We start from the raw sequence: 25261 nt of genomic DNA on the forward strand, positions 1-25261 counted from the left end.
TGGATGCTGAGGCAGAATCGCTTGAACCCAGGAGGCACAGCTTGCCATGGGCCGAGATCATACCACTGCACTCCAACCTGGGCAACAAAACAAGATTCTGTCACAAAACAAACAAACAAAAAAACATATAACATATAACTAATTAAATAACTAAACTATAACTAAATTAGAAGTTCTGTATTGGAAAAAATCTGTGATAACACAATCACAATTAGTATTCTTCAGTTCAACTGCTTTTCTTCATAACTGTAGCTATATATGCAACTTTATATCCTGCTTTCATCATTTAATAGCGTTACTACATACTGTTATATGAGAACATTCATTTTTCTTTTTTTATCACAGAAAATTTCAAGCAAATACACAAGGTAAAGAGAAAATATAGTAAATCACCATATAACCATCACTCAGTTTCAATAACTGGCAAAAGGTTGGTTATTTTGTTTCACTGGTGTCTCCCTTTCCCTTTTGGGGGTATTTTCAAACAAAACAAAAAGAACTTGAGTACTTTAAAGCAAACTGTGGTCATCAAATCATTTCACCCACAAATGTGTATCTTCAACAGCATATATCTGTAACCGACAAAAGTATATAACCACCATACTATATCACGTTCACAAAATCAATACTAATTTCTTAATATCAGCTAATAACTAGGCCATGTTTAAATCTTCCTGATTATTTTATTGCATCATGTCACAAAGCATATGTCTGCTTTGTTAGTGAAGTTAAAAATAAGTAAGTCGGGTGGGGCACGGTGGCTCACGCCTATAATCCCAGCACTTTGGGAGGCTGAGGCGGGCGGATCATTTGAGGACAGGAGATCGAGGCCATCCTGGCCAACATGCTGACACTTCGTCTCTACTAAAAACACAAAAATTAGCCGGGCGTAGTGGTGTGTGCCTGTAATCCCAGCTACTCGGGAGGCTGAGGCAGGAGAATCACTTGAACCCAGGAGACAGAAGCCTGAAGTGAGCCAAGATCACACCACTGCACTCCAGCCTGGGCAACACAGTGAGACTCCATCTCAAAAAGAAAAAAATTATATATATATAACACATATATTTTTATTATATATATTATATTTTTTATTTTATATATATATAATAAAAATAAGTCAAAGTGTGTCAGCCTGATACATCCCCATTAGGTTTAATGGTCTTTGCCTAGATCCATTATTTCATCAGGGAGTGTAAAATGGTGATTTTTCTAGTTTTATTATTTTTCCTAGAGTTATGAGCTGGAATTCTTCTATAAATAACTTAACTCATTAACTATTAAATTACCTAAAATACAATTTGCAAATGAAAGGCAGAATACTTGATTCTTTCCCACTATTGACCAGTTAAAAAAAAAAAAAGAGTGTTGTCCTAGCAACTACCAAAGGTAAGCAGTAAGTTTTGCTTATATTGATTTGCAAGAAGAGAAGATCACTACAAACATTCATGGATTTTTTTATAGATCTGATGTTTTCCATTTTTTGCAGTCATTATTTCTTCTCGATATCCAGTGAAACCTCCTTCAAGTTGTTCTTCTGACAGGACCGTAGTAATCTTTGCTTTTTTGTAACACAAAATGCCCAAAGGTATTCTTATACGTATTTTTTGCCCTAGACATGGGATCGGACTCTTCTCTAAGAAGCCCTGGTTCCTTTTAGTGGAGAATCTACAACAATCAAGGGATTATCATTGTGTCCAGATTATACATGGTTCATCACTTCTAGGACCTTTCAGTCGTTATGGCAAAATGAAAACAAAAACAAAACAAAAAGCATATTCTTGGAGAAAAATAAATGAGTTCATACTAACACTTGCGATTCAAAGTAAAGATCACAAGGTTTTAACTTAATTCCTACAGTTTTATACCTATCTCTTTTCTCTTAAGCTGAAAATCATAGTTTATAATACAGTAAAATAACTACTTCTTTGCTTTCTCCTATTTATATGTACTATATTGGAATTTATTTGCTATTAGCAAATTTACTTCTAGCAGTAAGACTACAGAATGCACACTTGCAATCCCAGCATTTTGGGGGGCTGAGGTGGGAGGCTCGCTTAAAACCAGGAGTACCAGACCAACCTAGGCAATAAAGCGAGACACCATCTCTACAAAAAATAAAAAATAAAAAAATTAGCCAGGCACAGTGGCGCCCGTAGCTCCAGCTACTCAGGAGACTGAGGTGGGAGGACTGCTTAAGCCCAGGAATTCGGTCATAGCTTCAGTGCACTATGACTGTGCCACTGCACTCCAACTTGAGCAAGAGTGAGACCCCATCTCAGGAAAAAAAAAGTTACAGAATGCAGTTTAAGGGCCAGGTGCAGTGGCTCACGCCTATAATCCTAGCATTTTGGGAGGCCAAGGCAGATGGATTTCTTGAGGTCAGGAGTTCAAGACCAGCCTGGCTAACATGGTGAAACCCCATCTCTACTAAAAATACAGAAAATTAGCCGGGCGTGGTGACGCACGCCTGTAGTCCCAGGTACTCAGGAGGCTGAGGCAGGAGAATCACTTGAACCCAAGTGGTGGACGTTACAGTGGGCCGAGATTGTACCACTGTACTCCAGACTGGGTGACAGAGCAAGACTCCATCTCAAAAAAAAAAAAAAAAAAGAAAAAGAAAAAGAATGCAATTTAAGATTTCTTTGTGGATTTAGTTTATCCTTAGTGTATTTCCCCCAGTGATATACAGCAAAATGCTGTATTTTAAAATCACCTAAATATTTCTGGTGTAGTTGTGCCACTAACTTGTTAGTTTTCAATTTTTAAGGACGAATATTTATATAATTTTTAAATGTATTATATATATTTTTATTTATATAATTTACATATAATTTTTACATATATATATAAAACTTTGCTTTTTTTTTGAGACAGAGTCTCGCTGTTGACCAGGCTGGAGTACAGTGGCACAGCCTCAGCTCACTGCAACCTCCACCTCCCAGGTTCAAGCTATTCTCCGGCCTCAGCCTCCCGACTACCTGGGATTACAGGCGCCTGCCACCATGCCCGGCTAATTTTTTGTATTTTTAGTAGAGACAGAGTTTCACCATGTTGGCCAGGATGGTCTCGAACTCCTGACCTCGTGATCTGCCTGCCATGGCCTCCCAAAACACTGGGATTACAGGTGTGAGCCACTGTGCCCAGCCATAATTTTGCTTTTTAATCACATGTAACAGTTTCTAGATTCCAAAGTCAAAAATTGTAAGGCAAGGCACATTTGTTCTGGCTATTAATTTTAAATTTACTGTATTTTTAAAAACATATAAGGCCAGGTGCAGGATTACACACCTGTAATCCCAGCATTCTGGGAGGCAGAGGCGGGCAGATCACTTGAGGTCAGGAGTTCAAGACCAGCCTGGCCAACAGGGTGAAACCCCATCTCTACAAAAAAACACAAAAAATAGCCGGGTGTGATGGCGCATGCCTATAATCCCAGCTACTTTGGAGGCTGAGGCATGAGAATCACTTGAACCTGGGAGGCAGAGGTTGCAGTGAGCCAAGATCACACCACTGTACTCCAGCCTGGGTGACAGAGTGAGACCGTGTCCAAAAACAAAAACAAAAACAAACAAATATACATGGCATATGATATATGTTCATATTTTGGTCCCTTTCTTACAGAAAGCTGTTCCATACACCTTGCTCTTTTCACTTAGCAATATATCCTAGAAATCATTCCACAGCATAAATACCTCATTCTGTTTTACACTTCACTGTACTTCATTACAGGGATGTACCACAATTTATTTAACTCATGGACATTTGGATTTCTTCTAGTCTTTTGCCATTAAAAGGTCACAGTAAATGGTCTTGTGCATACACAATTTCAAATCTTTGGGGTAGATTCCTAAAAGTGGGACTGCTAAATCAAAATGTGTATTTGTATGTGATTTACAAAATACATCTGCAAATAAACTTGAAAAAAATGTGACATCTTTATGGAAGTATCCTCATATCTATAAACATGGTATGTCTTTCCATTTATTCTGTTTTTAAAAGTTGGTTTTAAAATCTTTCCTATTGCAGTTTTCCTAAGGTAGGTTTTGTACAGAAAACTTCTTCATAAAGCAATCTTAATCTATTTACTATTTCCAAGAAATTCTTCCAGAAAAGCAAGACATATGGATATGGAACAGGTATTTTAACTTAAATCAAGGGAAAATAAAATATTTTACTCTGGGGATATTTACAACTATCTAATTTTGTTAAAAATAATGTACACCCAAAATTCCAATAAACAAATATCACTAGCTACTATCTTCTGAGAGAAGAATACAAAAGATTAAGAGAATTAGCATTTCTTAAAACTAAATAGACATAAAAAGTTACTTATCCTAGAACATTAGGATGAATGGTTATCTGAAAGGCTGAATTTGAAAAGCATTAACATTGTTAGTCTTTCTGCCATAAAATTAGTTTTTGGAATGACACCACACATGATATTTTTTATATTTTGATAAATTTCTTCCAAATACCAATAACAAAAAAGGACAAGTAAAATTTAAGACTCGCCAACAGGAATAAATAAAACTTCAGTGATTACATTTGTTATCTGAATGCCAAAATCAATAAAATATGATATTAGGTTGGTGCAAAATTAATTGCAGTTTTTACCATTAATGGCAAAAAAATGAAATTACTTTTGCGCCAACCTAATAATAAGATTGGCAGGTATAATAATCCTTCCTTACTAAAAGGCAAGTACTACAAAATACTTTAAAATTAACTTTCATAATTGGTCATTATATTTTTAAAAGTGCCTTGAGTTCACTATATTTGACAATAACGAAGAATAATTATTGTCCTGCTAAAATTCCCAAGTAGAAATATAATGCAGAATTTTAAAGCCTGATTAGAAGTTAATGCCTCTTTTTTTTTGAAACGAGGTCTCACTCTTTGTCTCCCAGGCTGCAGTGCAGTGGTGCGATCTCGACTCACTGCAAACTCTGCCTCCCGGGTTCAACTGATTTTCCTGCCTCAGCCTCCGGAGTAGCTGAGGATAGGTGCCTGCCGCCATGTCCAGCTAACTTTCGTATTTTTAGAAGAGACAGAGTTTCACCAAGTTGGCCAGGCTGGTCTTGAACTCCTGACCACAGGTGATCCACCTGCCTCAGCCTCCCAAAGTGCTGGGATTACAGGCATGAGCCTCTGTGCCCGGACGTTAATGTCTTTTTACCAATTTTATATACTATGTAAGACCAAAAAAAATAAAGAAATTTAACCAGTTTCTAATTTGACCAATGAAAAACTTTACATTAACATGACTGCAATAAATAATTATCTGGTAAAGGTTAACTGAATGCTTTCATTTTCATCTAACTTCTAGTCACTCGAGAACTAAACAGTACTGATACTCAATTGGCACATACCCAAGACAGTGAGAGGTCAGAGTTAAAGCCATTGATAAGACTGTGATCACTGTAACTGCTTGCACAATACTTGGCCTACGAATAACAGAGAAATTCATCTCCTCTATTGCTTGTATGAAGCATTTATAAGCCAAATGGAAACTACATTCAAATTAGGCTGAGCTACACGATATAAATGGGTTTGATGCATATATTATGGCAAGCTTAATGAACTAAAATGGAATAATTTTATTCAAAGTATGACCTTAAGCAGTATTTCATATAAAGCTGAAAAATTCAGCAATATACTATCATCACATATAATAGTATATCAGAATTCACATTTTATAACATAAAACAACATTGAAAAATAAGGTAAATTTTTTTCAAGAATAATCTAAGTCTTTTTTCCCAGATAAATTATTTTTGAAATACCAATAACACTCAAGTTAAAACTTGAGAAAATACCATGAGAACATTCATTAATTATGAAAGAACTATGATGAGTAATAATAAAGAAGTTTTAAAAGTACAATACCTTGGTTAGAGCAGCAGTATGATCTTCTCCACAACAAATATAAACTATTTTCTGAGATCTTAGTGACTTTAGTAAATTAGGAACATACCTATCTGAAAATTCCAACAAGAGATGTTAATAGTATTTTAAAAATCAACTCATCTAGATGTGTTTCCTCTATAGCTTGCCAAGCTCAGTAGACAGTTGTGACTAAATAATTTTAACTATGATTCGATGATTTTGTAGTACAAGCTTACTAAGTCAGGTTCCCAGGCCTATCCATACTATTGTGATAAAGGAGGGACTTAAAGAGTTAAGTGCTAAACAGCCAATATGCCAGTCTGCAAAGGACTCAGAAATCAAGAAATTTCAAAATTATCTAACTGCTTCTAATTTTCCACACATACACATCATTCTTTATATTCACTTCATGATAGTTATACCCACAGGATCCTACTTAAAAGCCTGGAAAAAAAAAATGTACTTTAGGCTGTTTTGTAGCAGAAAAGATACATGATATCCTAATATGACATATTTTTCTTATGCAAAACAAGGTATTCTTTAATTCTTTCTGAAAGTATTCTTTGCTTTCATTACTAGTTGTTACTAGATTAACAACTCACTTTTGTCCATTTCAGTCATTACAATTACACTGAGCTATAAGAAATTAGCTTTTGTAAGTCAAATACTGGCATTCAACTCAATGTAATCATAAAAAAATAAGTTCCAAGATCCCAACTTGTTTCAGTTACAATTTTTTCAAATTCAAAATGTTTAAGACTTTAGCATCAATGTTAAAAGTGAAGCCCAGCCAAAGATTAATTTAACAGCCCAAATCATTTAAATATTTCCTTGAAAAACTCAAAGATTAACACTTCATGTTACTTCCCCAGAATAATTTTACAGCTTTTTTCCACTAACAGTGGCCAATAATGGATTAACAATTTGAAGTAATGTTTTTCAATTGTCTTTTAATAAACATCCAATACTAAACATCTTGTCCAGATATACTTTTTATAGTTCTTTAATGAAAAAAGGATATTTTGTATCTTCCCACTGCATTCCCCAAATGGAATTTTTAAATAACATCTCATCCCCACCTCTATACTAGGGAAGATACATTTCTCTCTTACACTAAGAATCACTGATCTATCTTAAAAGATCATCTCTTTCAAAAAGTACACTTAAATTATACATAATGAGAACCTACCATTTTCATCATTAAGACCTAGCTGACCAAACTTGTTGCGTCCCCATCCAAAGATAGCTCCAGAAAGGGTGAGTACAAAACTATGGGCTCCTCCTGCTGCAACTTGCATGAAAGGGATTCCAAGCAAAGACTTAAGCAGCTGCGGTGAAGTTTGCTTTTTACAGTCAGTACCTAAACCCAATTGGCCATATTTATTCTGTCCCCAACAGAAGACTTCACTTGCTGTAAAACAGTAATGGAAAAATTAACCATTTTTCTCACATGCAAAAAAATTTAATTTGAAAATAATCATTTCATTTCAAATTTCATATAAAGAATATTATTTTGGGATATTCTGCCTATCATCAAAAGAATATAAATATTATTTTTAGCAATTATACTTATTTCTTATATGAACATATACTACTACCTAGAAGAACATTCAGTATTAGTACACTTTAAGTTTGATTGACTACACAGATGAACAGATGAGTCACATAACAAGGAGTAATCTCATTTCCTTATGCCCCTCCACAGTCTCCTTTTAATATTCCTCAAGTCTCGTTTTTATTTTATAGTTTCTCCCAAGAGGCACTCATTCAAGCTCAAACTTTAATAACTATCTGCTGATCACATTCAAAATTTTAACACTAGCCCAAACCTCTCCTGAGCAAAAAACCCACATAACCCATTGTTTACCTGACACTATACTTGGAAATTTCAAAGGAACTTCTAACTTAGGATGCCCCAGACTGAATTCATGACCCCCATCCTACTTCCCTGGACCTCTTTCCAGTGTTCCCCATTTTGGTAAATAACATCATAAGTGACTCAGTAGCAAAAATTATAAACCTAGGGGGTCTTCCTTAATACTCCTCTCTCTCTTTTTTTTTTAAACCTCCCACATATCCAGTCTATCATATATCACCAAAATTTACATCCAGTTTTCTTCCTAAAGAAAAATACGGCAAATAGATCCATTCCTCACCATCTTAACTGATTCCTATAATAGTTTTCCCTGCCTGTCACTTTTGCTCCCATATTGTCATTGTATTTTGCAACTTTAGACATCCTTTTATTAAACTAACAACTGCACTAAATAACTGATACACTAATAATTTTTTTTAAATTGAAACAACAAAACAGTACACACTTAAAAGTAAGCTTCCTTCCAAAAAAATCAGAATCCTGGTTCCTCTTTCAAGAGACAACCACTCTTTTTTTTTTTTTTTTTTGAGACAGAGTCTTGCTCTGTCGCCCAGGTTGGAGTGCAGTGGCGCAATCTTCGCTCATTGCAACCTCCGTCTCCTGGGTTCAAGTGATTCTCCTGCCTCAGCCTTCTGAGTAGCTGGGATTACAGGCGTGTGCCACCACGCCTGGCTAATTTTTTAAAAATATTTTTAGTAGAGACAGGGTTTCACCATGTTGGCGAGGCTGGTCTCGAACTCCTGACCTACTGATCTGCCCACCTCGGCCTCCCAAAGTGCTAAGATTACAGGTGTGAGTTACCGCACCCAGCCTGGGACAATTGCTCTTACCAATTACTGGTAAGTCCTTCAAGAAATGTTCTATGCACATATAAATAGACATTTGTATACATGCATAGAGATATTGTAAAAATGCAGATTTGATAATATTGCTCACCCCAAAAAATATATTTCAGTGCTTTCTCATTGCTCTTGGGATAAACACTTTAAACAAGGCCTACAAGGTGCTGTATGCTCTACCTATGTTTCCAATCTCTTCTCATATCAGTCACTCACTATACTCTAGCCATATTGCCTTCCTTTATATTCTCCAATGGCCAGTTCTCACACACTTGCTGTTCTCTCTACCTAAACCTTTCCCTCATCTTTGTCCAGTTCATTTCAACTCTCTCCCAGCAGGAGCCTTCCTTCCCTGATCTCCCAGATTAGGTCTAGTACCGCTGTCCTATGTTCTAAATACCCTGGTTTTTCTTTATAGCCCTTATCATAGTATGCAATTATATCATTATTTGAATGACTATATCACGAGGGCTAGTAAGTAGTATACTGCTTATTACTGTATACTGTAGTATGCCTAGTTCATACTAAGGGCTCTAAAAAATGTTTAGCGGCTGGGCACAGTGGCTCACGCCTGTAATCCCAGCACCTTGGGAGGCTGAGGCGGGAGGATCACCAGGTCAGGAGATCGAGACCATCCTGGCTAACACAGTGAAACTCCACCTCTACTAAAAAAAATGCAAAAAATTAGCCAGGCGTGGTGGCAGGCGCCTGTAGTCCCAGCTACTCGAGAGGCTGAGGCAAGAGAATGGCGTGAACCCAGGAGGCGGAGCTTGCAGTGAGCCGAGATCATGCCACTGCACTCCAGCCTGGGTGACAAAGGGAGACTCCATCTCAAAAAAAAAAAACAAAAAAAAACTTTAGCAAATGAATAAGATATTGCCTACACCACAAAGCTGAGTAAACAAACAAACAAACAAAAAGGTCAATATGAAAAACTGTCCTCAGTAAAACCTTTGAGTTTAAATTTATGTTAGATCCACCTACCAAAATATCAAAAGAGGAGTTGGCAAAACAACAAAGAATACACAGAGACTCCATGTTCCTAACTATAGAAGTCCAAATTCCTTAATGTGACATTTAAGGCCCTTTATAACAGATTTCTCTTTTTATTTCAGCCTAAACTGAAGTATGAGTATGTCTCCCACTCCCTCACAACACCCACATAAAACTACATGCCAATATTCAAATATACCACTTTCTTAACTCTATGCCTTTACACCAGCACAACCCCCTTAGCCACTCAACATTTCTCCTTGTTCTTCTCAACATTTCTCCAATTATTAATAAAAAAATTAATCTTTAATAAATCTTTAAAGACTTGCATCAAATACTAATCCCCTCCTTATTATTACCAATTATATCAATTAGAAACAATTATATCATTGTCACAGCATTTTACTTTTACCTTGTCTGAAATAGTACATATTTTTTTCTGCCTCAGACTACAGTTATTTACTTGGATGTCTGTCTCTTTCACTAGATTGTATGATCCCTAAACCTGTCTCTTAATTTATCTGTGCTTCCCCATGGTTCCTAGTGCTTTATTTGTAGTAGGCTTCACTAAATAGTAACACTAAATAGTAACAATGGAGCAAATGGAACCTATTTCTTCTTTTTTTTTTTTTTGAGACTGAGTCTCGCTCTGTCGCCCAGGCTGGACTGCAGTGCCGATCTTGGCTCACTGCAACCTCCGCCTCCCGGGTTCAAGCGATTCTCCTGCCTCAGCCTCCCGAGTAGCTGGGGCTACAGGTACGTGCCACCACACCCGGCTAATTTTTTGTATTTTTAGTAGGCACAGGGTTTTACCATATTGGCCAGGCTGGTCTTGAACTCCTGAACTCAGGTGATCTGCCCATCTCAGCCTCCCAAAGTGCTGGGATTACAGGCGTGAGCCACCGCGCCCAGCAAACCTATTTATTTTAATGGTAAAAAACATACATATGGCAGATTCTTTACTAGCCCATGTTCCAATCCTTAGCTAGGATACTAGTAAGTTAAACTGGTAAGAGAGGAATGCAAACAAAGCTAATAAATATGATGTTTAGCCTTCTTTATTTCTATGCATAGAAAGTTCATCTATGAGATTAAATGAGATTGGGGAAGCAATCTTCCCCAGTTGCAGCTATTAAGAGTTTTTAACTGTTCAATAAACAGACACAAAAATCAATTTCATGTCTATATAATAAACAAAAAATGACACCATTTACAACAACAAAAAATCAAATACCTAGGGGAAAGTCTAATCGAAGGTGTATAAGACCTGTCCAGGGAAAACAAAATGCTAATGGAAAAAATTAAAGGGAGACTTAAATGGACAAATATACCGTGTTCTAGAATTGAAAGGTTCAATACTGTAAAGATTTTCCTTGAATTGATTGATAGAGACAACGAAATCCCAAATTCCTAGCAGTGTGTGTGTGTGTTTGTGTGTGTATGTGTGTGTACAGACTGACAAGCTAATTCTAAAAGTTATATGGAAATGAAAAGGATCAAGAACCAGGGCAATCTTGCAGAAAGATGAGCAAAGTTGGAGAACTATATGCACAATCAAAAAAGTATCAAGTAATAAAACTGAAGAGAAATAAAATAAAAACTAATGCTTACCTTTAGAAAGTGCAAGTGAATGATAGTAACCACAAGCAACCTGTACAATCTGGATATCTGACAAACTTTTAATATTTCTAGAAAAGAAGAAGACAGATCAAGACCAGTTAATTCCATTTAACAAATTGATCTTCAATGCTATTTATGTTATTTATCGATGGCCTACTATATGCACATAGGTCATATTATTTTTTTCATACAAGCTCAATTTTAGCGTACCAAAAATTTATGCTAAAACCAGTAAACAAGAGCTAGATACAAAAAAAAAAATTAAAAGGGGTGAAAAGAACACATCTTGAAAAGACAGTATTTAAGCAAAGTGAGCTATACTCATACCTCAGGTACTCCTCAGAGTGCTCTTATAATTCAGATATTTTCTTTCATTATAAAAATCTGTTTTTAAATCATCAGCTTACAGTTAGAAACTTGGCAATACATCTGGAAAGCAAATGTACATTATCTAATTTGTCTAAAATTGGTGTTTTGCCTAGTTTAATGCACGTTCTCCTTTATCAGGTTTCTTAAGAACCAACAGGGATTCTTATATGTTCTACCAACTCTCAAATTATGAAACCTATTCCTTACAAGCTAACCTTTTGCTTTACGTCTAAATCAGGGACATTCAATTTTTTTACTCGGGAAATTTACTCAATTCACAGTTATAACAATCATTACTAACATGTTAAGTCTTATTTTCTTCTCTCTTGTATTTTGTCCTTATACTTTCGTAATTTCCTTCCCCCTTTCCTGAGTTTTGTTTCACCGCAACGCAACTTTAAAGGCTCGTTTTAAAAACATTACAAAACTCAATTAACTTTGTATGTACATCAACCACCCCAGCATCTCCATTGGTTCTTTCCCTTTGCCTGGTCATGTTACTGTTTTTCCTGAATGAATGTTTTCAAGAAAAAAAAGGGGGATGCCAGATGCGGATTACAGGTGGGTTACTGTAATCCCAGCACTTTTGGAGACCAAGGTAGGCGGATCACTTGAGGTCAGTCAGAAGTTCGAGACCAGACTGGCCAACCTGGTGAAACACTGTCTCTACTGAAAATATTAAAAAAAAAAAAATTAGCCAGGTGTGGTGGCACGCTGTAGTCCCAGCTACTCGGGAAGCTGAGGCAGGAAAATGACTTGGACCTGGGAGGCAGAGGCTGCAGTGAGCCAAGATCACACCATTGCACTCCAGAATGGGCGATAGAGTAAGACCCTGTCTCAAAAAAAAAAAAAAAAAAAAGAAAGAAAGAAAAGAAAAAACGGGGGATGGGGAGGTACACAATATGTTTCTTATTTCCCTTTACCTGATACTGTCACCTGACCTGATTCTGCCATAAGAGAGTCCGGAGCAAATTCTGACCAGAGAGTCGACACACATGATTTTCGGGAAGCAGCTTCAGCAAATCAAATTTTGAGCAGGAAAAAGGAGAGTTACTCTGATTCCATATTATTGTATTAAAAATATTTTTATTTAGTGAAGTTATGCTCTTAACTACAAAACTTGAGAGTTGTACTGCTACAATTCAGCAGAATCCAACAAATTAGCAGGATCCAATGCACCTTCAAATTTTCAAACTCAACAAAATGCCATTTCTTTGAAATAGCAAAATCAAACACTGGCAATGCAAACAGAGTAAGGAATAAAAAATACATGAGCATACCCAACTGTGCTCAAATTACTAAACATTTACTGTTATTGCTTATGCATACTAGGCAGATGATACATTGACCTGTTCAGCATATTAAGTATTTTAGGAAAAAAAAAACACTATTCCGCGTATCAAGTACAATTTTGCAAATGAAACATTTCAAAATACTACATTCTCACAGTACTGTATGTTTTTTCCTTCAGAGCATTTATCGCTACTAACCACGGGTACCTATTCATTTAATATTTGTCTCCTCTGCTAAACAGTAAGTTCTGTGAAGGCAGACTATATGTCTTACACCCATGATAATGCCTGGCACCTACTATAGTGCCTAATTAATAGTACGTAATGAATATACTGTTAAAGGATAAATACATTTGTAAGGTCTTGGAGGCTTTAGTATTAGTCATAAAATTTGCCAAGAATTTTCTAAATTTGCACAGCAATTTATACCCAGTTACTCTCCTTTCCAAAATACTAACCTAAGGCTTGTAATACACATTAAATGCTAATATCTTTTACCATTATATGCTACAGAGACCAGAAATATATTCTTCTGTGTCATTACTGTGTTAAAGAAAAAACTATCCCCTTTCATCTTCATATAAATGTATTAATACCCTGAAGAATGGGGGATATTGGCTTTGTTTTCTTTGTTTTAGCTTTTAGAAATTAAAAAATACTGTGAATGGTAAAACAAGGCTTCCCATGTTCCATTTTTTCTAAAGAGATAAATTAGAAAATAATTAAATAAATTTGTTAGAACTCATCAAAAGTAATCCTCTTGGTCACATAAAAAAGATAATGTGTTTAATCATTTCTAATTTTTGAATATTCAAATACACTGAACAGAAAAGCAAAAGAAAGGCTGGGCGTGGTGGCTCAAGCCTGCAATCCCAGCACTTTGGGAGGCCAAGGCGAGCAGATCATAAGGTAAGGAGTTCAAGACCAGCCTGGCCAAAATGGCGAAACCCCGTCTCTACTAAAAATACAAAAATTAGCTGGGCATGGTGACGGGCGCCTGTAGTCCCAGCTACTTGGGAGGCTGAGGCAGGAGAATGGCTTGAACCCAGGAGGCGGAAGTTGCAGTGAGCCAAGATTGCGCCACTGCACTCCAGTCTGGGTGACAGAGTGAAATTCCGTCTCAAAAAAAAAAAAAAAAAAAAAAGAAAGAAAGAAAAAGAAAAAAAGAAAAAGAAGCCAGAATAAATTTTGTAAATTAAAAAAAATATATACACACACACACATTGAAGATAAGATTTATATAGCCTTCCTTTGGGACTCTGCTAAAGCATATTAATTATGGAATATGTATACTGTTGTATTCTTCTGTTTTCCCAACTTAACGTGTAGCGGCAATACAGGCAGAAATCAGGCATTGCTAGTTATGTTTCTGAAGACAAAATTCCAACCACTAATGTTAACAATTAGTAAAAAGTTTATATTATGTAATTAAACATTTGAGGAGCTAAAGCATTAAATATTTTGCAATTAAACACAATTACCAATTTTCTATTTTCCAGTTAAGCCACAACTTTCCTAGTAATTTAAGAAAAATCTTAACACCAACTCATTTCAATTTTGAAAAATTTATCTCAGAATAGGGGAGTAGATTTTTTAAAAAATGAAAAATTAAGACTAAAAACTGATCTACTCTATACCATTAAAAACTACTCTTTAATTTTTCTTTTTAATCTATAATGTTCCAAATTTTCAGATGCTAAAATTAGGCAGGAATTGTAATATATCTTCAAATGAATAACAAGAAAATAAATTGTATTTTTGACCAAGCTAATAATTCAAATATGTTTAGTTTGTATAGTCCAGAAATTGCTGTACTCACAAAAATCTTATACTATCTTGCCATAATTTTTTAATGTATATGTCCAAGAAGCAGAACTTTTAAAAGATAAACTACAACTTTATTGCCAACAATTATTTTTCTGAAGTCTGTGTGCAAAGTTATGTGTTTCCACTTATATTAAACTAAGATAATAAAATTTGGGTCAATTTTTTTAATAAAATGGTGTAATATATATTCTATATTAAAATCTAGCCAGAAATGCAGGTCTACAGACACTATTTAAAATACTTGGTCTTTCCCAAAATAGTGACTTCAAAACAAAACAAAATTAGAAGTAGGAAACAATCCATTATCAAATTGTTTCAGTTATATCCTCTCATTAATTTCACATTCTTCTTTAATATTATCCATCCACTGGCATTAAAAATGGGTTTTGTTGTCACAAAAGTATAACCTAATGTGAATCTTCACTTTTCTGATTACTCTTTTTTTTTTATTTTTTGAGATGGAGTCTCGCTCTGTCGCCTAGGCTGGAGTGCAATGGTGCAATCTTGGCTCACTGCAACCTCCGCCTCCCAGGTTCAAGCAATTCTCTGCCTCAGCCTCCTGAGTAGCTGGGATTACAGGCACCCGCCTGGCTAATTTTTTGTATTTTTAGAAGAGACAGGGTTTCACCTTCTTGGCCAGGCTGGTATTGAACTCCTGACCTTGTGATTCACCCACCTCGGCCTCCCAAAGTGCTGGGATTACAGGCGTGAGCCACTATGCCCAGCCTATTCTGATTACTCTTACGAAAATCTATAAACACTAGGCAGGACACAGTGGCTTACGCCTGTAATCTCAACACTTTGGGAAGCCAAAGCCGGTGAATCCCTTGAGTCCAGGAATTTAAGACCAGCTGGGCAACATGGTGAAACTCTGTCTCTACAAAAAATACAAAATTGGCCAAGCATAGTGGTGCACACCTATAGTCGCACCTACTAGGGAGGCTGTGGTGGGAGGATGGCTTGAGCCCAGGAGGTCGAGGCTGCAGTGAGCTGTGAGCATGCCACTGCACACCAGCCTGGGTGACAGAGTGAGACCTTGTCTCAAGAAACAAACAAACAAAAATCTATAAACACCAATTTTTAGAAATCTGTTTATAGATACTATATGTAAAATTTACAAAGCTGGCTGACATCTCTAAGCCACCTAGAAAAAGCCTTACATCTAAAAAATGATTTGGTACTGAAATTAAAACCAAAAGTCACTTGGCACTCTTCCTTTTATAAAAAAACATTTCCACTGAAATACTAAATGGCCCTTTAAAAGCTGGTAATATCAGTAAAAACTATGTATATGTTACAACAAATCAGATCAAGCCATAAAATTTTGAAAAACTGAGAAGGATGAAAAGCAGAAATACCTTAACATACAGCTTAAAGTTAATACAGATGCTGAGCACATACAAAAATAAAGATGTTTAAACCAAATAACTCAAGTAAATTCTCTTTCAGGTCCCCATCCAGGTTCATAGTTGTTATTATTGGACAACCCTCATATAAATTTTATACGTAATAAAATTCTCTCCTTATAATTAACTTTCTTTCCATTTATTATTTACCTATGTATTACCGACTAAAGTCCCTTAAAAGTGAACAGCAACAAAAGTTTAAGTATGAGAATCATCAGACTGGTAGAGTAAAAATAAAGGAAACTAGAAAGTTTTGCCATGAATCATGGTTTTGAGAATACTGACTCAGAAGATCTAACATGCAAATCTCTTTTCATCCTAAACACAGTTTTTTAAAAATCTTAAATTTAAAATCCTGTTCTATAAGAATTACTATTACTAGGAAAAAGAACAAAAGAGTTTAAAGAGGTCAGAATTTGTGTAAATTTTAAAACTAAGTATGAGTTAATGTATTATTTATGTATCTGAAATAAACTGAATACTGAAATCTGTATATTTTTACCTATGTAATTCATGCTGTTAGAGTTTTTAATATTAAAACAATGATTAGCCAGGCACGGTGCCTCACGCCTATAATCATGAGTACTTTGGGAGGCCAAAGTGGGCAGATCTCGAGGTCAGGAGTTTGAGACCAGCCTGGCCAACATGGTGAAACCCCATCTCTACTAAAAATACAAAAAATTAGCCGGGCGTGGTGGTGGGCGCCTGTAATCCCAGCTACTTGGGAGGCTGAGGCAAGTGAATCGCTTGAAACCAGGAGGTGGAGGTTGCAGTGAGCCGAGATCACACCATTGCACTCCAACCCAGGCAACAGTGTGAGACTCTGTCTCAAAAACAAACAAACAAAAAACGATAATGCCCTATGTAACTGTGTAAGACTAAAATATTGATGAGGCACTGCTTATTTTTTAGTTGTGAAATAATTATATGATGAATTAATTAAATTGTGCTCACTGCTATGTACAAAGTGGAAAGTGACTAAATTTACAGTAAGCATGTTGGACTTCTATATTCAACAGAAACAATAAAGACTAAAAAAAAGACAAGTTAGTGAAAAACATTCAACAAACCAATATTTAATAAATATTTCAATAGCAGGAATACTCAAGGTAGTAGTAGTTTAAATTAGTATAACCCACTAAAAAAATTTGTAATGAAGCAAGTATTCTCTATGCTTTTTTTACAGACATAAATTCTATTGATTATAGAGAAAATATAGAGTATATAAAAATAGCAAATCAATCAATAGCTCAATCAACATCATAAGCAAGAACCAAATTCTTATCAAAGGACTCAAAGGGGAGAAATAATGAGATGTCAACTCTTACATGCCCAAAGATAAGCAGAACAATTTAGATTAACAAATTTATTTTAAAAGATTGTTAAGGACCTCTTTCTGGTCACCTTTGTTACCTGGGTACTCTGATGCATTCCTCTGATCCTACCAGGCCAAGCTGTCCATCAGAATCGAGACCCCAAGCATACACCTGGCCTTTGTCATTTAGCGCTAACGTATGAGCTTCTCCACATGAAACAGCTACAATATTTTGGGCATCCAGGGCAACAACCTGCTCTACAGAAATCAAGAAGAGAAATATTGCATTCTAGTACAGAAATCAAGGAAAAAGATATTGCATTCTGGTTTTGAACTTCCAATAAGAACAAAACACATTCTTCATTTTATACAAACAAGCTAAAGAAATGCTTAAACACACACTAGATATAACCAGTTATTTTGAACTATTCAACAAATATGTTCCATACGTAATTCTCATTGTGGTAAACCACAGATAAATATATCATAGGGCATAATCAACTCAGAATATCAAGTGACCTGAACATTTTGGGAAGAAGTTAAGGGTTTATAAAGATTCTCTCAGAATGTACCTTCTATTCAAATCTATTACTAATAAAAGAGTCCAGGTGAAAAAAAAAAAGAAGAAATCGTTGAAATAACCTGGGCTGCTTGATTTTAACAATAAGATCATAACTGCCACATATATTACAATGTATATGCTGCCGTGAAGTGATTCTGAAATTAAGGAAATAGGCATGATGTGCTGGCTCACGCCCATAATACCAGCATTTTGGGAGGCCAAGGAGGGCGGATCGCTTTAGGTCAGGAGTTCAAGACCAGCCTGGCCAAAACGGTGAAACTCCGTCTCTACTAAAAATACAAAAATTAGCTGGGTGTGTGGTGGTGCACGCCTGTGATCCCAGCTATTCAGGAGGCTGAAACAGGAGAATCGCTTGAATCTGGGAGATGGAGGTTGCAGTAAGCCACGATCATGCCACTGCACTCCAGCCTGGGTGACAGAGCCAGACCCTGTCTCAAGATAAAAAAAGGAAATTAAGGAAATAATCTGAATTAGCAATTTCTGAATGGAAAACAAAGTTTTTAAACATCTCATAAATAAAGCATCTATTAGATATGGTGAGTAGAGAACTGAAAGGCAGTAAACCATGACTGACAGGGTTTCCATTTGTGGACTGCCAACTTAATATCAAAAGATACATGTAGTTAAAATATGTTCAAGTTTTAAATCAGCAATTAACTTAAAATATTGGCTCTTAAAATACTGGCCCTACTACCAGTAGCCATCAATTGACAAATCAATAAGGAAAGTGAATTTGTTTCTCTTAGTCCTCAAGATGTGTTTGTCAGTTTTTTTTACTAGTATCACAAGTTTTTTAAAAGATACCATTTAAAATTAACTTTCTTTCAGCTTAATAAGAAAGCTATAATCATTGTCTTCAACAAACTAAAAGTCTTATGTTGAAAGTGGTTAAAACTGGATCAATCAGGGTTTCTTCAGAGGCATAGTTTAGCTCAATTTACAAATGCAGCTGTTCAATAATGAAACAGACTGAACCAAAGAGGCTGAAATTCCTATCTATACAGAAATTCAAATTGTATCTAGATTACTATCTTGCATTTTGGAGAGGGAGGTTAGCCCTATATAGCCTCTAGGAACCTGCACAACTCTAATGATGTATTAAGTACTTACCTACTCCTGAAGCTTCCATTACATGAAGTTTATTACACTAATATCTCATTTTTTGTACAGCTTTTAAAAAAGTATTTTACAGAAACATACAAAAACAAAAAAGGCAAGCAAGATATGACACACACTGTTCCAAAAAAAAATAAAGAAAAAATACTTAGAAGTAAAGCATCATTTGTTTATATCAAAACATTCCCATAAATCTTAGTTATGAAGAAGTAAATGTTTAAAAGATCTGTTATCTCACAGAGGTTCCAGAAAAAGTCAAGTTCTCTCCAGAACAATCCTCAAAGGAAGTAGCAGAAAATGATAGGAATGACAAGACAGGTAAGTAAGACTGCCTGGTTGGTTCAACAATAACAAATTAATAGCATCAGCTATAAAGATAGCAATGTAAAGTCAAAGGTACCAAAGGTACCAAATGTCAATGTAAAGTCAAAGATAGCAATGTAAAGTCAAAGGTACCAAAATCCACGAAACAAAGAAGCAATCATTTATATTAAACAGTTGTATTGTACACTTCTTGTGCTCCAAGCACTGGAGAGAGAGAGAGAATAAAACAAGCGTCCTAGCCCTCAATGAGTTTACAGCCTATGGAAAAGGAGGTGAGACAAAGATTGTGACTAAATGCTAAGATAAACATATACAAAAGGCATTAAAGGAATATGAGCTATTTATGTAAATCTTAAAAGACAGTCCAGGCGAGGTAGCTCACATCTATAATCCCAGCACTTGCAGAAGCCAAGGTGGGAGGATCACCTGAACCCAGGAGTTTGAGACCAGCCTGGGCAACATAGTGAGACCTCGTCTCTACAAATAATTTTTTAAAAAATTAGCCAAGCATGGTGGCACACACCTGTGGGGAGACAGAGTGGGGAGAATCACTCGAGCCCAAGCAGTTGAAGCTACAGTGAGCTGTGATCACGCCACTGTATTCCTTCATGGGCTATAGAGGGAGACTGTGTCTCCAGAAAAACAAACAAACAAACAAACAAACAAACAAACAAAAATGAAGAATTTTGGAAGACAGTGAAAACTAGCTAAGTCCTGAGCTGAGGTAAGAGAAGGAGTCCATGTATTCATTTGAGGAAATTTGAATTACTTGTTATGGCAAAACCAACAGCAAAGTCAAAAAACTGATGAAAAAAATCAGACAAAAAATATTCATCTCAGACAAAAGAATAACATCCTCAGTTTTTATTGACTTCGTAGGGAAAAAAAAAACGTCAGTAATTCGCATGACAAGTGGGTAAGAGATGTGAACCAAAAGTTCACAGAGAAAAAAACAGAAATGGCCCGTAGAGAAATGCAAATTCAAACTACACTGAGAAGCCAATAATAGATTCACTTAGAAAACTCATCAAGCTATACATATATTTTCAATTTTGCACTTTTCCATATGGGTTAAGCTTGAATAAAAAATCTATCAAGAGAGTAAGAAGACAAGCCATAGCCCAGGGGAAAACATTTGCAAAAGATACAGCTGATAAAGAAGTATTAATCCAAAGTAAACAAAGAATGCTTAAAACTCAACAAGAAAACGAACAATCCTATTTTAAAAACAGGTAAAAGACCAAAACTGACACCTCACCAAGGAAGATAAACAAATGGCAAGCAGGCATACAAACAGATGTTTAACTTATATGTTCAACTTATGTCCCATGGGAATTACAATTTAAAACAACATACCACTACACACCTATTAGAACGGCCACAAGACAAAACACTGACAACACCAGTTGTGGTGTCAAGGATGTGAAGCAACAGGAACTCTCCTTCATTGCTGGTGGGAATGCAAAATGGTACAGCCACTTTGGAAAACAGTTTGGCAGATTCTTACAAAAGTAAATATACTCTTACCATATGACCCAATTCCTTGATATTTACTCAAACACTTATGTCCACATAAACACCTGCACATGGATGTTTTGGTTTTTTTTTTTTTTTTTTTTTTGAGACAGGGTCTCACCCTGTTGCCCGGGCTGAAGTGCAGTGGCATAATCATGGCTCACTGCAGCCTCCCAGGCTCAAGCAATCCTCCCACCTCAGCCTCCAGGGTAGCTGGGACTACAAGCACATGCCACCATACCCAGCTAATCTTTTAATTTCTTGTAGCAACAGGGTCTCACTATGTTGCCCAGGCTGGTCATGAACTCCTGGGTTCAAGTGCTCCTCCTACTTCAGCTTCCCAAAGTGTTAGGATTTACAGGCATGAGCCACCACACCCAGCCCACACGGAAGTTTCTAGCAGTTTTATTCATAATTGCCAAAACCCAGAAGCATCCAAGACGTCCTTCAGTAGGTGAATGGATAAACTGTGGTACATCCAGACAATGGAATATTTAGTGCTAAAAAGAAATGAGCTACCAAGCCATGAAAAGACATGGAAGAAATTTACTTAATAGTAAAAAAGCCAATCTGAAAAGGCTACAAACTACATGATCCCAACTATATGACAAGCTGGGAAAGACAACGATGGAGACAGTAAAATAATTAGTGGTTGCCAGGGGATACAGGGAGGGAGGGATGAATAGGCAGAGCATAGAGGATTTTGAGGGCAGTGAAACTATTCTACATGATATTACAATGATGGATACATGTCATTATACATCTGTTAAAATCCATTTAATGTGTAACACTAAAAATGAACGCTAAACTATGGAATTTGGGTAATAATGATATGTCAGTGTAGATTCATTGATTTTAACAAATATGCCATTGTGCTGCAGAACATCCAGAAAGCTGGGGAGGTGGTGCATGGTAGGGGACAGGAAGTAGAAGGGAACTCTTTATTTTCTGCTCAGTTTTGCCCTGAACCTAAAACACTGCTCTAAAAAGAAAGGGTATTTTTTAAATTTGTTTTTTAAAAAACCCACATACCAAGATACCATTTATTCATCTGGTAAAAATCAAAAAGTTTGATAAAAGTTCATGGGGAAAAAGGCACTCTTGTATACTGTTAGTCTAAAAACAAAACAGTACAACCTCTATGAAGAGAAATGTGGCAATATCTAACAAAACACATGCATTCACCCTTCAGACCTAGCAATTCCAATTCCAGGAATTTGTTCTACAGATATACCTCTGTGTATGTGTATATATATATATATTTGCAGCACTATATACAATAGCAAAACACTGGAAATTCTCCAGTATCCAAAAGATTCCATCTACACACTGAAATATTATGCTCTGCAATTAAAAAAAAAAATCAAGAAAAGAGGAAACTACACATTGTTATGAAAAGATCCCCAGGATATATTATCCACTGGGGAAGAAAAAAAATAAGATGTGGAATAGTGTACATGATTTGCTATTTTTTGTGTAAGAGGAAGAAGAAAACATATTCATATTTGCTAATATTTTATCTACATTTTAAAAACTTTGGAAAGATAAGTCAGGCACAGTGGCTCACATCTGTAATCCCAGGACTTTGGGAGGCTGAGGTGGACAGATCTTAAGGCCAGGAGTTAGAGACCAGCCTGGGTGGTGGGTGTCTGTAATCTCACTATGAGAATTGCCTGAATCCAGGAGGCAGAGGTTGCAGTGAGCCAAATTCACACCACTGCACTCCAGCCTGGGTGACAGAGTGAGACACTGTCTCAAAAAAAAAAAAAAAAAGAAAAAAAAACTTTGGAAACTAACAAACGAACAGGCACAGTGGCTCACGCCACCTAGCACTTTGGGAGGCTGAGGCGGGAGGATGGCTTGAATCCAGGAGTTCGAAACCAGCCTCGGCAACATAATGAGACCCTGTCTCTACAAAAAAATTAAAAATTAGCCAAGCATGGGGGCAAATGCTTGTAGTTTCCACTAGTCAGGGAATTGAGGTGGGAGGATCTCTTGAGCCTATGAGGTCAGGGCTACAGTGAGCCGTGATTGTGCCACTGCACTCAAGCCTGGGAGACAGTAAGACGGTCTCAAAACCAAAAACAAACAAGGCCAGACGCAGTGGCTTATGCCTATAATCCCAGTACTTTGGGAGGCTGAGGCAGGCAGATTGTTGAGTCCAGGAGTTCAGGACCAGCCTGGACAACAAAAACCCCATCTCCACTAAAAAAACAAAACATTAGCCATGCACACCTATAGTCCCAGCTACTCAGGAGGCTGAGGTAGGAGAATCACCTGATCCTGGGAGCCTGTGGCTGCAGTGACCAAGATTGCACCACTGCACTCCAGCCTGGGCAACCAAAGTGAGACCCTTTCTCAAAAACAAAAAAACAACAACTAACAAGCGTAGTTACTTAGAAGGGATATAGGCAGAGGGAACAATAGCGTGGTCAAATGTAAGAGCTAAGCTTCTCAATGTATATTTAAATTGCTTTGATGTTTGAACCATGTGAATATATATTGTCTTTTCAAAACAAACAATAAATAAAATATAACTTAAAAAATATAAAAGAAACAGACCCTTAGAGTAAGTAGTTAAAGCAATGTATTAAAACCATTGTTTTCATTTTAAAACTAATCTGAGCTCTTTAATCTTTTTCAACATACTAAATACTGAAGATAATTTTTGTTCTTTCAGAATTTTAGCCCCATCAAATTATTGGGATACTAACTTTGAAAATGGATAATGACTTCAGCAATACATTATTATAAAAACACACAACTTGAGAATAATATTTAATAGCTGACTTTTCAGATATCAAATACACAAAACTGATAACTTCACTATAATTTTTAAAAAGTTATCTATTTTTTCCAAATGGCTCATCAAAATGAATAATCTCAACCATTTTTCCCCAGTATCCTAGAAAGTCATATCAATGGTTTGTTGAGACATTTTACATCCAAGTCAAATTCTGGTTGAATACTCAAATCAAGATGGCCTAAAAAGGGAGATAATGACAAGCAAGAATGAAGAGAAATAAATGAATCCAGCAAAACAAACAAAAAAATTCACTTACAAAGCCTGGCCCAGTAATGTTCCATGTAAGAAAGGGATGCAAAAAAAACTCATGCCAAATCTAACAGCTAACATTTATTATTTACTATGTTCCAGGTACTATCACCAAAGTACATTTACCTTTAAAGGCCAATAACACAATTAGAAAACGGAGAGTTAAGGGGGGATTAAACCACATCAATTGACGATCAGTAGAAAAACCCAAAGACCAAAAAAAAAAAAAAACAAAGAAAAAACTTGCCACACAAGTCCATTAAAAAAACTATTGAATCCTTTGATAAATAAGGGCTACAAAATGTTGAAATTACAAATGTTTGATGCTAAACTTGTTGGAAAGGTTTAATAACAGCATATAATCATTATAGTCAACCGTAATTCTGAAATAAAAAGGTATGTTATTTAAAAATATAAATACACACAGACAAAACATATGGCAAAATGTTAACACTATTTTTTTTTTTTTTTTTTTTTTTTGAGACAGAGTCTTGCTCTGTCCCCCAGGCTGGAGTGCAGTGGCACGATCTTGGCTCACTGCAAGCTCTGCCTCCCGGGTTCACGCCATTCTCCTGCCTCAGCCTCCTGAGTGGCTGGGACTACAGGCGCCCGCCACCACGCCCAGCTAGTTTTTTGTTTTGTTTTTTTTTTTTTTTGTATTTTTAGTAGAGACAGGGTTTCACTATGTTAGCCAGGATGGTCTTAATCTCCTGACCTCGTGATCCGCCCGCCTCGGCCTCCCAAAGTGCTGGGATTACAGGCGTGAGCCACCGTGCCTGGCCAATGTTAACACTATTCTTTCAACTTTTCTTTTCTTTTTTTTTTGAGACAGGATCTCACTCTGTTGCCCAGGCTGGAGTGCAGTGGCGTGATCTCGGCTCACTGCAACCCCGCCTCCGAGGCTCAAGTGATCCTCCCACCTCAGGCTCCTGAGTAGCTGAGACTACAGGCTAATTTTTTGTGTTTTTTAGAGGTGGGGTTTCACTATGTTGCCCAGGGTGGTCTCGAACTCGTGAGCTCAAGCAACACGCCCGCCTCAGCCTCCCAAAGCGTTGAGATTACAGGCATGAGCCACCACGCCCGGCCTCAACTTTTCTTTATGCTTCAAAATGTTCATATAAAAAGTGTGGAAAAAAAGTATCATTGTGTTCCTATCAGTATTTATGAATCAAAGTATTTCTCTTCAAGAAAAGAAAAAAAGAGACATTTAATTTTTGGAGGCACAAAAAGGAAAACACAAGTGGA

At 36.4% G+C, this 25261-nt stretch overlaps 1 protein-coding gene across 27 annotated transcripts in view; it reads right to left on the reverse strand.

Annotated features, from left to right (window-relative positions):
• Positions 1–25261, reverse strand: part of HERC4 (HECT and RLD domain containing E3 ubiquitin protein ligase 4) — a 154570-nt gene that overhangs the window by 106469 nt on the left and 22840 nt on the right. For 15 of the 27 annotated variants that reach the window (XM_003830302.5, XM_055092904.2, XM_063607693.1 and 12 more), the window contains 4 exons: positions 17522–17681; positions 11206–11282; positions 7076–7297; positions 5887–5978 (listed from right to left, as the gene is read on the reverse strand). In XM_003830302.5, coding sequence (XP_003830350.1) covers positions 5887–5978; positions 7076–7297; positions 11206–11282; positions 17522–17681 — 551 coding nt within the window. Of the gene's footprint in view, positions 1–5369; positions 5445–5886; positions 5979–7075; positions 7298–11205; positions 11283–12524; positions 12597–17521; positions 17682–25261 lie in introns of all 27 variants that reach the window. The other 12 variants (XM_055092894.2, XM_055092886.2, XM_055092895.2 and 9 more) reach the window with 2 other exon arrangements.

Source organism: Pan paniscus, chromosome 8, assembly GCF_029289425.2.
Source record: "Pan paniscus chromosome 8, NHGRI_mPanPan1-v2.0_pri, whole genome shotgun sequence".
Taxonomy (NCBI): Eukaryota; Metazoa; Chordata; class Mammalia; order Primates; family Hominidae; genus Pan; species Pan paniscus.